Below are 12,375 nucleotides of genomic sequence, written 5' to 3' on the forward strand. Positions count from 1 at the left end.
TATATGGGGGATACAATCTTCCCAGCTCTGCAGATTTTGCTGTGAAGAGACAGAATCATTAGATAATAATATAATAATATGCCATTTAGCAGACGCTTTTATCCAAAGCGACTTACAGTCATGCGTGCATACATTTTTTTGTGTATGGGTGGCCCCGGGGATCGAACCCACTACCTTGGCGTTACAAGTGCCGTGCTCTACCAACTGAGCTACAGAGGACCAGAGATCATTTGGTTTGGTTCTGTCCATTTGTAGCTTGTTTTTGGACACAGGTCCAGGAATGGCTAAAGGATTGCTATATTTACCTGGAACTAACCTTGCAGATAGCATTACTGGGTGATCTGAAAAGTCATAGTCAATCAATCAATAATATAATAATACTTTTAGCAAAAATGTTTTTTAAATTCACAATCTGTAGAAGCAATGAGAATAGAAAGGTTCAGAACTTTTGTAAAACATCACAGTACGGTTGAAATATATATGGCAAATAGAAATCCTATATGGATGGTGTTAAGAGATAGATGGGAGGTATTGAATAGAGTTGAAGGATGGGACTAATAACAAATAACAAATAATAACAAAGATAGCTAATAATGTAAGCATACTGTGTCCATAATAAGTATATAGGTTGTATGTTGGGAGCTTTTGGGAAAGAGCACAGTTAGAAAGATATGGCATATAGAAGCAAACCGGATGGACATCATGAAAATGATCGGAGAGGTTGAGAGTAGAAGAAGTTCAGGAGCAATAAAAAATAAATAAAAATAAAATATATATATAATAGAATTATTGTAAAATTAACTTTGTCCATAAGGTGTAGATAGTAAGTATAGAACGGAAGTAGAGGCCTGGGCATTGTTGTTCACTAATTTACTCCAAGTAGGGAAAGGATGGTGGGGTTGAAAAGTAATAAAGGGGAGTATATATATATAAAAAAAAAAAAAAAAAAACATGGGGGATTAGAAGTGATGCAGACAATTACATTGATAGAAGATACAATCTATCTGCAATATTAAGCTGATCCACCCCCCCCCCCAAAAACAATACATAAATATATATATATATATATATAAAATAAAAATAAAGAACAAGATAACACTTGCTGAAATTAGTCATTTACAATTCCCCACATGGCAGTTTCTTTTCATTGTTGCTAGCCATCCAGAATCAAAACAACACACGGCCTTCTGCCACATTGAAGCGTACACATCATTTTTGTGACGTTCTCAGATAACCTGTGTATATCTCTGCACAGCACTGGAATCATTCATTCTATTTCTATGACTGGAATAAGGATTTTCAGAGACAACCTGGGGTGTTCTCTTCTATAACAGAATCCCAGACCTCCAACCGCACTTCAAGTCCTCAGACCTTCTGATCGTTCACATAGAAGAGTCATATTAACCGGTTGTCAAAACTAGTTGAGTGGCGCGGCCAAGGGATCATGTAACGCACCCTCTTCCAGAAGCTTGAGTTGGGCAACGTCGACCCACGCTTTCCCTCCTGCCACATTAAGGGGGCACTCTTGCGGACCAGGTGCTGCAGGCCGGGGGGCAGGTGTGTGTAGACCCCCTCCCCCATGTCTCCCAGCTGGATGAGTATGACGCTCATATCACTGTGGACCAGAGCCTGGTGGAGCCCCACCTGACAGTCATAGTCCTCCGCTGAGGTCAACGATGACGAGTAGCCCCACTGGCCCCATGACCCTTGACCTCCTGAGCCTGACCTTGAGCTGGGGGTCAGGATGACAATCAGCCTCCTGCTCAGCCGCATGCAGGCCTCCACCAACTCCATGCGGTCTGGGGACAACAGAACAGAGAGGAGCAGGAGAAGTTAACTTTCGACTTTGGTACTGTTTATTACTGTTACATTTGCTTCTTAGAGGGCAGGACACAGTCTGAAAGAACCAACCTTCTCCAGGTAGGTCGTCTCTGCCGTGGATGAAGAGTCTAAAGCCACACTTCTGCTCCAGGACAGTCGGCAGAACACTGCTCACAAAGTGATACACTTTCTCCTCCATGTCTTTGTCTATGCCATCCATTTGGTAGACAATGTAAGCATCATAGACCTTCCCATCTGAAAACACAGACAAAGAGGAGGTTTCTGTCAAACCTCAGCATGAAAGGAGTAGATTTGAGAGATTTGATTCAATTCCATTTGAACTGAAATTGAGTTATTTTAGTATAAAATGGCCCATTACTTCTACACTAGTAGTGGGATTGACCCAAGGCGGGACCTGTTGCGAAAGGCCTACTGCAAACAACTGCACAATCAGTGGGCCGATTGAGACATTTACTGTACAGTACAAGGTTAGAGTGCTCCTGTGTGGTGACTAAAAACTAAATGTAGTAATATGTTTATATGGTACGCAATACTATACAGATAATGTAGGCTGAATAAGCATTTCTGTACAATGAAATATCTTAGTGAAATAGCATCAGTAAACTTTAGTCTATGGCTAGATGTTCTTACCCTCAGATCGATCATAGCATTTGAAAACTCCACGGAAGAGGAGAGCCAGATCGATGTCAAACACTTTGACGGCTACAGCAGCTAGCAAGAAGAAGAGCAGCAATGCCACACATAGACCCATAAATATAAACCCTGTTGGGGGAAGACATGGAGGACACAACACCAAGAAAGTTACAGAGTGTATATGTGTGATTTTGTTTGTGTGACATGTGGATGTGTGTCTGAGTGATGTTTGTGTAAGTGTGTGTGCACTAACATCTTGGTTTGAGAGTCACCACTGCATGAATCCTTTCCTGGTCGTTTCTGGCAACACACTTGAACTCTGACTGGAGGTCCTTGATAGTCACTGTGTCTATGGTCAGGATAGCCGTGAAGATACTCCGCATTGAAGATACCTCCAAATCGCTACAGTAACACATACACACAAAATATTCACACAGTGAATTCTCAATGGTGAATCTGGGGTCTGTGTAAATTCTGTTACCATGTTCTCAAAAACAAGTGTGTGTATGCTTGTGTGTATGCGTGCATCCATGTGTGTGCGTGCGTGTGTGCATGTGTGTACCTACCTGGTGGTGATCACTGAGTAGCCTTGCTGCTGCGAACCCACTTCCACTCCGTTCATCTCCCACCACACGTGACAGTTGTCTACAATGTTCTGCCCACAAAATGCTTCACACCTCAACTTCTTTGTGGTGTCTATGAAGAACAAGAGATACAACGAAGACGGAGAGATATACCGGGCAAACCAAATCAAGCACAACACAAGTATTTGAAAGTATTTGAGCCAGGTGTGATCCCTACACAGGTCAGTGGTCTCTGTGCTTCCGTCTCTAGGCAGGTTGATCTGAGGAGTATGCGAGGCAGAGAGAGCTGAAGGAGACAAACACACAGTTTAGTCAGAAAGATACTTTTGGCTTTTGGCAATGAACAGCGCCGGAAGAAGATGGCTGCCGTTTTACAGCCCTCTAACCAATTGTACTATTATGTGTGTTTTTCCGCGTTATTTGTAATTTATTTTGTACATAATGTTTCTGCCATCGTCTCTTATAACCAAAGAGAGCTTCTGGATATCAGGACAGCGATTACTCACCTCGCATTGGACGAATATTTTTTCTTCAACGAGGCGTTCGCGAAGGATATCATACAGACACCCGACAAGGCCCAGATCCCCGTCATTCGCGTGAGGAAGAGACGGAGATATCGCGGACGCAGATCCGGGTGCCTCGTAAGGATCCGACGGCGAGCGAGTAAACTGCCTCTCCCATCAATCCTATTAGCCAACGTTCAATCTTTTGAGAATAAAATTGACGATTTAAGATTACGGTTATCCTACCAACGGGACATTAAAAACTGTAATATCTTATGTTTCACGGAGTCGTGGCTGAACGACAACAATGATAACATTCAGCTAGCGGGCTATACGCTACACCGACAGGACAGAACTGCAGACTCTGGTAAGACAAGGGGTGGCGGTCTCTGTATATTTGTAAACAACAGCTGGTGCACAAAATCAAATACCAAGGAAGTCTCGAGGTTTTGCTCGCCTGAGGTAGAGTATCTTATGATAAGCTGTAGACCACACTATTTACCAAGAGAGTTTTCATCTATATTTTTCATAGCTGTCTATTTACCACCACAAACCAATGCTGGCATTAAGATTGCACTGAATGAGTTGTACAAGGCCATTAATCAACAGGAAAACGCTCATCCAGATGCAGCGCTCCTAGTAGCCGGGGACTTTAATGCAGGGAAACTTAAATCCGTTCTACCTAATTTCTACCAGCATGTTAAATGTGCAACCAGAGGGAAAAAAACTCTAGACCACCTTTACTCCACACACAGAGACGCATACAAAGCTCTCCCTCGCCCTCCATTTGGCAAATCTGACCATAACTCTATCCTCCTGATTCCTGCTTATAAGCAAAAACTGAAGCAGGAAGCACCAGTGATTCGGTTAATAAAAAAGTGGTCAGATGACGCAGATGCTAAGCTACAGGACTGTTTTGCTAGCACAGACTGGAACATGTTCCGGGATTCTTCAGACAGCATTGAGGAGTACACCACATCAGTCACTGGCTTCATCAATAAGTGCATCGATGATGTCGTCCCCACAGTGACCGTACGTACATACCCCAACCAGAAGCCATGGATTACAGGAAACATCCGCACTGAGCTAAAGGGTAGAGCTGCCGCTTTCAAGGAACGGGACTCTAACCCGGACGCTTATAAGAAATCCCGCTATGACCTCCGACGAACCATCAAACAGGCAAAGAGTCAATACAGGTCTAAGATTGAATCATACTACACTGGCTCTGACGCTCGTCGGATGTGGCAGGGCTTGAAAACTATTACAGACTACAAAGGGAAGCACAGCCGCGAGCTGCCCAGTGACACAAGCCTACCAGACGAGCTAAACCACTTCTATGCTCGCTTCGAGGCAAGCAACACTGAAGCATGCATGAGAGCACCAGCTGTTCCGGACGACTATGTGATCACGCTCTCCGTAGCCGATGTGAGTAAGACTTTTAAGCAGGTCAACATTCACAAGGCCGCAGGGCCAGACGGATTACCAGGACGTGTACTCCGAGCATGTGCTGACCAACTGGCAAGTGTCTTCACTGACATTTTCAACATGTCCCTGACTGAGTCTGTAATACCAACATGTTTCAAGCAGACCACCATAGTCCCCGTGCCCAAGAACTCTAAGATAACCTGCCTAAATGACTACCGACCCGTAGCACTGACGTCTGTAGCCATGAAGTGCTTTGAAAGACTGGTCATAGCTCACATCAACAGCATAATCCCAGAAACCCTAGACCCACTCCAATTTGCATACCGCCCCAACAGATCCACAGATGATGCAATCTCTATCGCACTCCACACTGCCCTTTCCCACCTGGACAAGAGGAACACCTACGTGAGAATGCTATTCATTGACTACAGCTCAGCATTCAACACCATAGTGCCCTCTAAGCTCATCACTAAGCTAAGGATCCTGGGACTAAACACCTCCCTCTGCAACTGGATCCTGGACTTCCTGACGGGCCGCCCCCAGGTGGTAAGGGTAGGTAACAACACATCTGCCACACTGATCCTCAACACGGGGGCCCCTCAGGGGTGCGTGCTCAGTCCCCTCCTGTACTCTCTGTTCACCCATGACTGCATGGCCAGGCACGACTCCAACACCATCATTAAGTTTGCCGACGACACAACAGTGGTAGGCCTGATCACCGACAACGATGAGACAGCCTATAGGGAGGAGGTCAGAGATCTGGCCGTGTGGTGCCAGGACAACAACCTCTCCCTCAACGTGACCAAGACAAAGGAGATGATTGTGGACTACAGGAAAAAAAAGAGGACTGAGCACGCCCCCATTCTCATCGACGGGGCTGTAGTGGAACAGGTTGAGAGCTTCAAGTTCCTTGGTGTCCACATCACCAACGAACTATCATGGTCCAAACACACCAAGACAGTCGTGAAGAGGGCACGACAAAGCCTATTCCCCCTCAGGAGACTAAAAAGATTTGGCATGGGTCCTCAGATCCTCAAAAAATTCTACAGCTGCACCATCGAGAGCATCCTGACTGGTTGCATCACCGCCTGGTATGGCAACTGCTTGGCCTCTGACCGCAAGGCACTACAGAGGGTAGTGCGTACGGCCCAGTACATCACTGGGGCAAAGCTCCCTGCCCTCCAGGACCTCTATACCAGGCGGTGCCAGAGGAAGGCCCTCAAAATTGTCAAAGACTCCAGCCACCCTAGTCATAGACTGTTCTCTCTGCTACCGCACGGCAAGCGGTACCGGAGTGCCAAGTCTAGGTCCAAAAGACTTCTCAACAGCTTCTACCCCCAAGCCATAAGACTCCTGAACAGCTAATCATGGCTACCCGGACTATTTGCACTGCCCCCCCACACTGCCCCCCCACCCCATCCTTTTTACGCTGCTGCTACTCTGTTAAGTATTTATGCATAGTCACTTTAACTCTACCCACATGTACATATTACCTCAACTACCTCAACTAGCCGGTGCCCCCGCACATTGACTCTGCAACGGTACCCCCCTGTATATATAGCCTCCCTACTGTCACTTTATTTTACTGTATATATAGCCTCCTTACTGTCACTTTATTTTACTTCTGCTCTTTTTTTCTCAACACTTTTTTGTTGTTGTTGTTTTATTCTTACTTTTTTTGTTTAAAATAAATGCACTGTTGGTTAAGGGCTGTAAGTAAGCATTTCACTGCAATGTCTGCACCTGTTGTATTCGGCGCATGTGACCAATAAATTTGATTTGAAAATGTAGTCATTGATGTTTTTGATGATTGTTGCTGCCTCAAAGACCACACGTGATATGAGGGTTGCTTTTGATGTTGCTTTTGATCCTGTTTGTTTGTGTAGCCTAATAACCTAATGTAATGTAGCCTAGAGTTTCTATGTTTGCTGACCCTGCTGCCATCTTGGATGAGGTTTCAGTAAAGCTAAAATCAAATAAATAAAATGCTGAGTGGATTGACAGAGCTGTCATCAAGCCACGACCTACTTACCTTGGATCTTTAGTCTCCTGGATGCAGAAGTGTTGAGAACCCTCCCGTTGTGATCCCACGTGCACACACACGTATAGATGCCCTCGTCTGCTTTTGAGGCGCCATACACCCACAGATTACTCTCAGACTTGTTTGGAATGAGATTGAAATTCTGAAATGAAAGACAAACAATTTGACAAACTTCTTTGCTGAACTAGCAGTAAGACACCTGATTCCACTAATCAAGAGCTGGATGATAAGTTGGGTGTTAGTGCTGGGCTAGAATAAAAACTGTGCAACACTTATGAGCTTTAGGACAGGAGTTGAGAACCAATGGTAAATAGTTTTGCAGGATTAAGGTTTGTGTTAGCATTCTGGTCATGTTCAGTACCTTATACCAGGCTAAGTTTTCTTTTCCATCCTGGCACAGTTGTTCCACAGGGTCAGGACATGGGATAACGATGTTGTCTGCTGACTCTGAGATATCACTGAACAGGACTGAGTGATCGAATGGTTGGGCTTTGACCACAATCACCTTTGTCACAAATATGACGCAGGTGTCTGCTGCCTTTCTCCTGGAACATATGAATATATACAGAGTACCAGTTATCCAAAACGGTTCTACCTGGAACCAACAGGGTTCTAACTGGGGGCCAGCCGAATAACGCTTTTAGGCTATAGATAACAAATGTTTTTTCTAAGAGTCTATACAGCCTGAAACTAAGCAGTGTAAAAACATAGAAAGTTTCCTTACAAGCCAGAATGTTTAAAAAAATTGTATTACATTTTACCATACCAGTTGTCTGTGTGGTTGGTCCTTCAGTGGGTCGAATTTTGAGACAAAATATCGACAGGAAAGTATTATTTACCTGACTTTTTAGAGTGCCGGTACTGCCGTTGATATTTCTGTCATCTGGCACATGCTCAAAACCATGTAAACACCTGCAATATTTTGGTCAGTATGCATATATCGGCGTGCATGTCCGTCCATCTTGTGCTTGGCCTTAGGTCAGGAGCAAACACATCTTTATTGCCACACACGAGACCCGCGTTTTGAAGACGGTTATAATAGTTTTTTGTGGATATTTTGCCTCAAATTTCAATTGGCAGAGTAAGTTCAAATACAGTGCATTCGGAAAGTATTCAGACCCCTTCCCCTTTTCCGCATTTTGTTACGTTACAGCCTTATTCTAAAATGGATTAGATTGTTGTTTTTCCTCATCAGTCTACACACAATATCCCATAATGACAGGTTTTTTGAAATGTTAGCAAATGAATAAAAAATAAAAAACAGAAATATTACATTTACTTAAGTATTCAGACCCTTTACTCAGTACTTTGTTGAAGCACCTTTGGCAGCGATTACAGCCTCGAGTCTACTTGGGTATGACGCTACAAGCTTGGCACACCTGTATTTGGGGAGTTTCTCCCATTCTTCTCAGCAGATCCTCTCAAGCTCTGTCAGGTTGGATGGAGAGCGTCGATGCACAGCTATTTTCAGGTCTGTCCAGAGATGTTCGATCGGGTTCAAGTCCGGGCTCTAGCTGGGCCACTCAAGGACATTCAGAGACTTGTCCCGAAGCCACTTCTGCATTATCTTGGCTGTGTGCTTAGGGTCTTTGTCGTGTTGGAAAGTGAACCTTCGCCCCAGTCTGAGGTCCTGAGCGCTCTGGAGCAGGTTTTCATCAAGGATCTCTCTGTACTTTGCTCCATTCATCTTTCATTCTATCCTGACTAGTCTCCAAGTCCCTGCCGCTGAAAAACATCCCCATTGCATGATGCTGCCTCCACCACGCTTCACCGTAGAGATGGTGCCAGGTTTCCTCCAGACGTGACGCTTGGCATTCAGGCCAAAGAGTTCAATCTTGGTTTCATCAGACCAGAGAATCTTGTTTCTCATGGTCAGTCTTTTAGGTGCCTTTTGGCAAACTCCAATCGGGCTGTCATGTGCCTTTTACGAGTGGCTTCTGTATGTCCACTCTACCATAAAGGCCTGATTGGTAGAGTGCTACAGAGATGGGAGATCCTTCCAGAAGGACAACCATCTCCACAGAGGAACTCTGGAGCTCATTCAGAGAGACCATCAGGTTCTTGGTCACCTCCCTGACCAAGGCCCTTCTCCCCTGATTGCTCAGTTTGGCCGGGCGGCCAGCTCTAGGAAGTCTTGGTGGTTCCAAACTTCTTCCATTTAAGAATGATGGAGGCCACTGTGTTCTTGGGGACCTTCAATGCTGCACAAATGTTTTGGTCCCCTTCCCCAGACCTGTGCCCCGACAGAATCCTGTCTCAGAGCTCTACGGACAATTCCTTCGACCTCATGGCTTGGATTTTGCTCTGACATGCATTGTCAACTGTGGGACCTTATATAGACAGATATGTGCCTTCCAAATCATGTCCAATCAATTGAATTTACCACAGGTGGACTCCAATTCAGTTGTAGAAACATCAAGGATGATCAATGGAAACAGGATGCACCTGAGCTCAATTCCGAGTCTCATAGCAAAGGGTCTGAATACTTATGTAAATAAGGTATCCATTTTTATTTTTACATTTGCAAGAATTTCTAAAAACCTTTTTCCGCTTTGTCATTATGGGGTATTGTGTGCAGATTGATGAGGATTTGTATTTTATTTAATCCGTTTTAGAATAAGGCTGTAACGTATCAAAATGTAGAAAAGGGTCTGAATACTTTCCGAATGCACTGTATAATATTATTCAACGTTCATGCAAGACAAGGGACATTAAGTTTTTTTTTCTTTGTAAATGTGCATGCCTACCCTAGCCCTAGCTTCATGTACACATCCAGGTTCAACACTAACCCTAGACTCAACCCTCAACCTAACCCTAAGCCCCCCAAATAGGGCTCCCCCACCTCCGAATTACCAATTTAATCCCTAAACACACACACATCAACACACTGTTGTTGTATTACCAGTAGGTGTAGTACTGATCAGAGTCGTTGATTAAAAGGGGGAGGAAGAAGAGCACCGGCCCATGATGATGCACACGCCCTTCCTCAGAGGACGGGAGCTCCTGGGTTCTGTTTCTGTACCAGGTAAACTCAGTCACGTTGGCCCAATCCAACTCACTCAGGTTATGGTAGGCTGGCAAACTAAGGCCCTCCCCCTCTGTCACAGTAGTTGCATCCCCCTCAGATCGGTTACATGGGGACTCTGCTAAAATATTAACATACATTACCCGACTAAAAGAGGTCTATTGTTCTAGGTACAATATATTCACTATGCTTTGTAATAATAGGACGTAAAATGTGTGAAATGTGAAGATGCTATACCTGTGTAATGACCTATTGTAGTGGGGTTTAAGGACATTTCTCTCTGTGCAGAAATCCTAGTCAAACTAAGGAGCAGAAACATGAGACCACCATCCACCAACTACAAGACAAGGGGAACAAAAAAAGTAATGTTACCTTATTGTAAAGTTGGTCAGGAACTATCGTTCCAAACAAGACCCTATATGAAAACATCAGGACCATGCTTTACTTGTTTTTACAATAAATGACACTTATTTTCAAGAGGGAATACATATGCAGAATTTTTTTTTAGGTTCGGAGTGAAGAATAACTGAAAGAGCATACCCTGAAAGTGTAGGAGCACATTTTCTGCAAAACAGGAACTTGCATCCACTGATACGAAAGACCATGAGTCACATTTCTCTTGAAAGATCTTGCTAGGATATCCTGTGTTAGATACTGCAGAAATGATTAAATCTGAAATGTTGACCAAATGGGGATTATTGAAATGGCAATGCAACATATTAACCATCACCACCACGCTTGACCTTTGGTATGATGTTCTTACTGTGGAATGCAGTGTTTGGTTTTCGCCAGGCATAATGGGACCCATCTCATCCAAAAAGTTGACTCAAAGTTTGCCAAAAAGCACCTGGACGATCATCAAGGCTCTTGGAATAACGTTCTATGGACAGATGATTCAAAAGTAAAAAATTTTCGACAACATGGTTCCAATAATGCCTGGCGAAAACCACAACACTGCATTCCACAGTAAGAACATCATACCAAAAGGTCAAGCATGGTGGTGGTGGTGTGATGGTTTGGGGATGCTTTGTTGCCTCAGGACCTGGACGACTTGCCTTAATAGAAGGAACCATGAATTCTGCTCTGTATCAGAGAATTATACAGGAGAATGTCAGACCATCCATCTGTGAGCTGAAGCTGAAGTGCAGCTGGGTCATACAGCAAGACAATGATCCAAAACACACAATCAAGTCTACATGAAAATTGCTAAAAAGCAACAAATTGGACGTTTTGGAATGGCCTAGTCAAAGTCCAGACCTAATCCCAATTGAGATGCTGTGGCAGGACTTGAAACGAACAGTTCATGCTTGAAAACCCATACGTCACTGAGTTAAAGCAGTTCTATATGGAAGAGTGGGCCAAAATTCATCCACAGCAACCTGAGAGACTGATCAACAACTACAGGAAGCATTTAGTTGGAGTCATTGCAGCTAAAGGTGGCACAACCAGTTATTGAGTGTAAGGGAAAATGTAAATGTAAAATGGGGCAATTACTTTTTCACACAGGGGAATTGGATGTTGCATAACTTTGTTTATGAAATAAATGAAATAAATATGTAATTGTGTTATTTGTTCACTTATGTTCCCTTTATCTAATATTAGGTTTTGGTTGAAGATCTGATAACATTCAGTATCACAAATATGCAAAAGTAGAGAAAATTAGAAAGGGGGCAAATACTTTTTCATACCACTGTACTGTATTTGCCAACAACAAAAAATATATCGCTTTGGTTCTATTTTCAAAACTTAGTACAAAACTCCAAACTGCTAACACCTGTAATGCAGAAAGTCTTATATATTTTAAACATTTTATTGTGCATTTATTTTGTATGGAGACATCTATCACCACGCAACCATTGATCCAAACATTTATTAAATCACCAAACAACATAATTATATATTTTCAATTCATGACATTGTTGCCAAAACCAGATAGCATCCTCTGTCCAGTGAAGTCCACAAAGCATATTTTATGTACAGTAACAGACATGGACATGACCTACAGCATTGTCAAGCAAGTTAATGTTTCCGACATTTTCGGACCACTAAACAACTATTGATTTAGAACCACAGAGTGTTACCGCAAGTCGCAAAGAAAACAGGAGCTGCCTCCACTATTCCAGCACCATTTCAACTTTAACATTTAAACATAATCAAATCACCTCTGCTTAGTCTAATACAGTGACAACTAAAAGATACCAAAAACAATTTAGTCCAGTCAACGTAAGCTAAATATGATGTGGCTGTCCATGGATCTGATTTCTGTGTGCGTTTGTGCATGTAGAAAAGCATGTTGACTCACCCTACTTGTAGAGAAACGGC

The 12,375-nt window shown here is 43.5% G+C and overlaps 1 protein-coding gene and 1 long non-coding RNA gene across 3 annotated transcripts; both read right to left on the reverse strand.

Annotated features, from left to right (window-relative positions):
* Window positions 1-1,212: 1,212 nt before the first annotated feature.
* LOC311143425 (interleukin-1 receptor-like 1) lies at window positions 1,213-2,858 on the reverse strand (the record flags this gene model as incomplete). The annotated part of the gene is made up of 4 exons (XM_084179245.1): window positions 1,213-1,799; window positions 1,912-2,076; window positions 2,473-2,604; window positions 2,729-2,858. 4 exons carry the CDS (start codon window positions 2,856-2,858, stop codon window positions 1,396-1,398), a joined length of 831 nt encoding a protein of 276 aa, XP_084035371.1. The 3' UTR covers window positions 1,213-1,395.
* A 7,301-nt stretch (window positions 2,859-10,159) lies between these two features.
* On the reverse strand, window positions 10,160-10,707 carry LOC311143343. Of its 2 annotated transcripts, none has more exons than XR_014614408.1 (4): window positions 10,594-10,707; window positions 10,426-10,468; window positions 10,291-10,355; window positions 10,160-10,171 (listed from the first exon to the last, which is right to left on the reverse strand). It is a non-coding gene; the product is annotated as an uncharacterized lncRNA (long non-coding RNA). The 2 variants fall into 2 exon arrangements; XR_014614409.1 differs by having other exon boundaries at window positions 10,165-10,174.
* Window positions 10,708-12,375: the final 1,668 nt, after the last annotated feature.

This window comes from Coregonus lavaretus (assembly GCF_964263955.1).
Source record: "Coregonus lavaretus genome assembly, chromosome: 16".
Lineage (NCBI taxonomy): Eukaryota > Metazoa > Chordata > Actinopteri > Salmoniformes > Salmonidae > Coregonus > Coregonus lavaretus.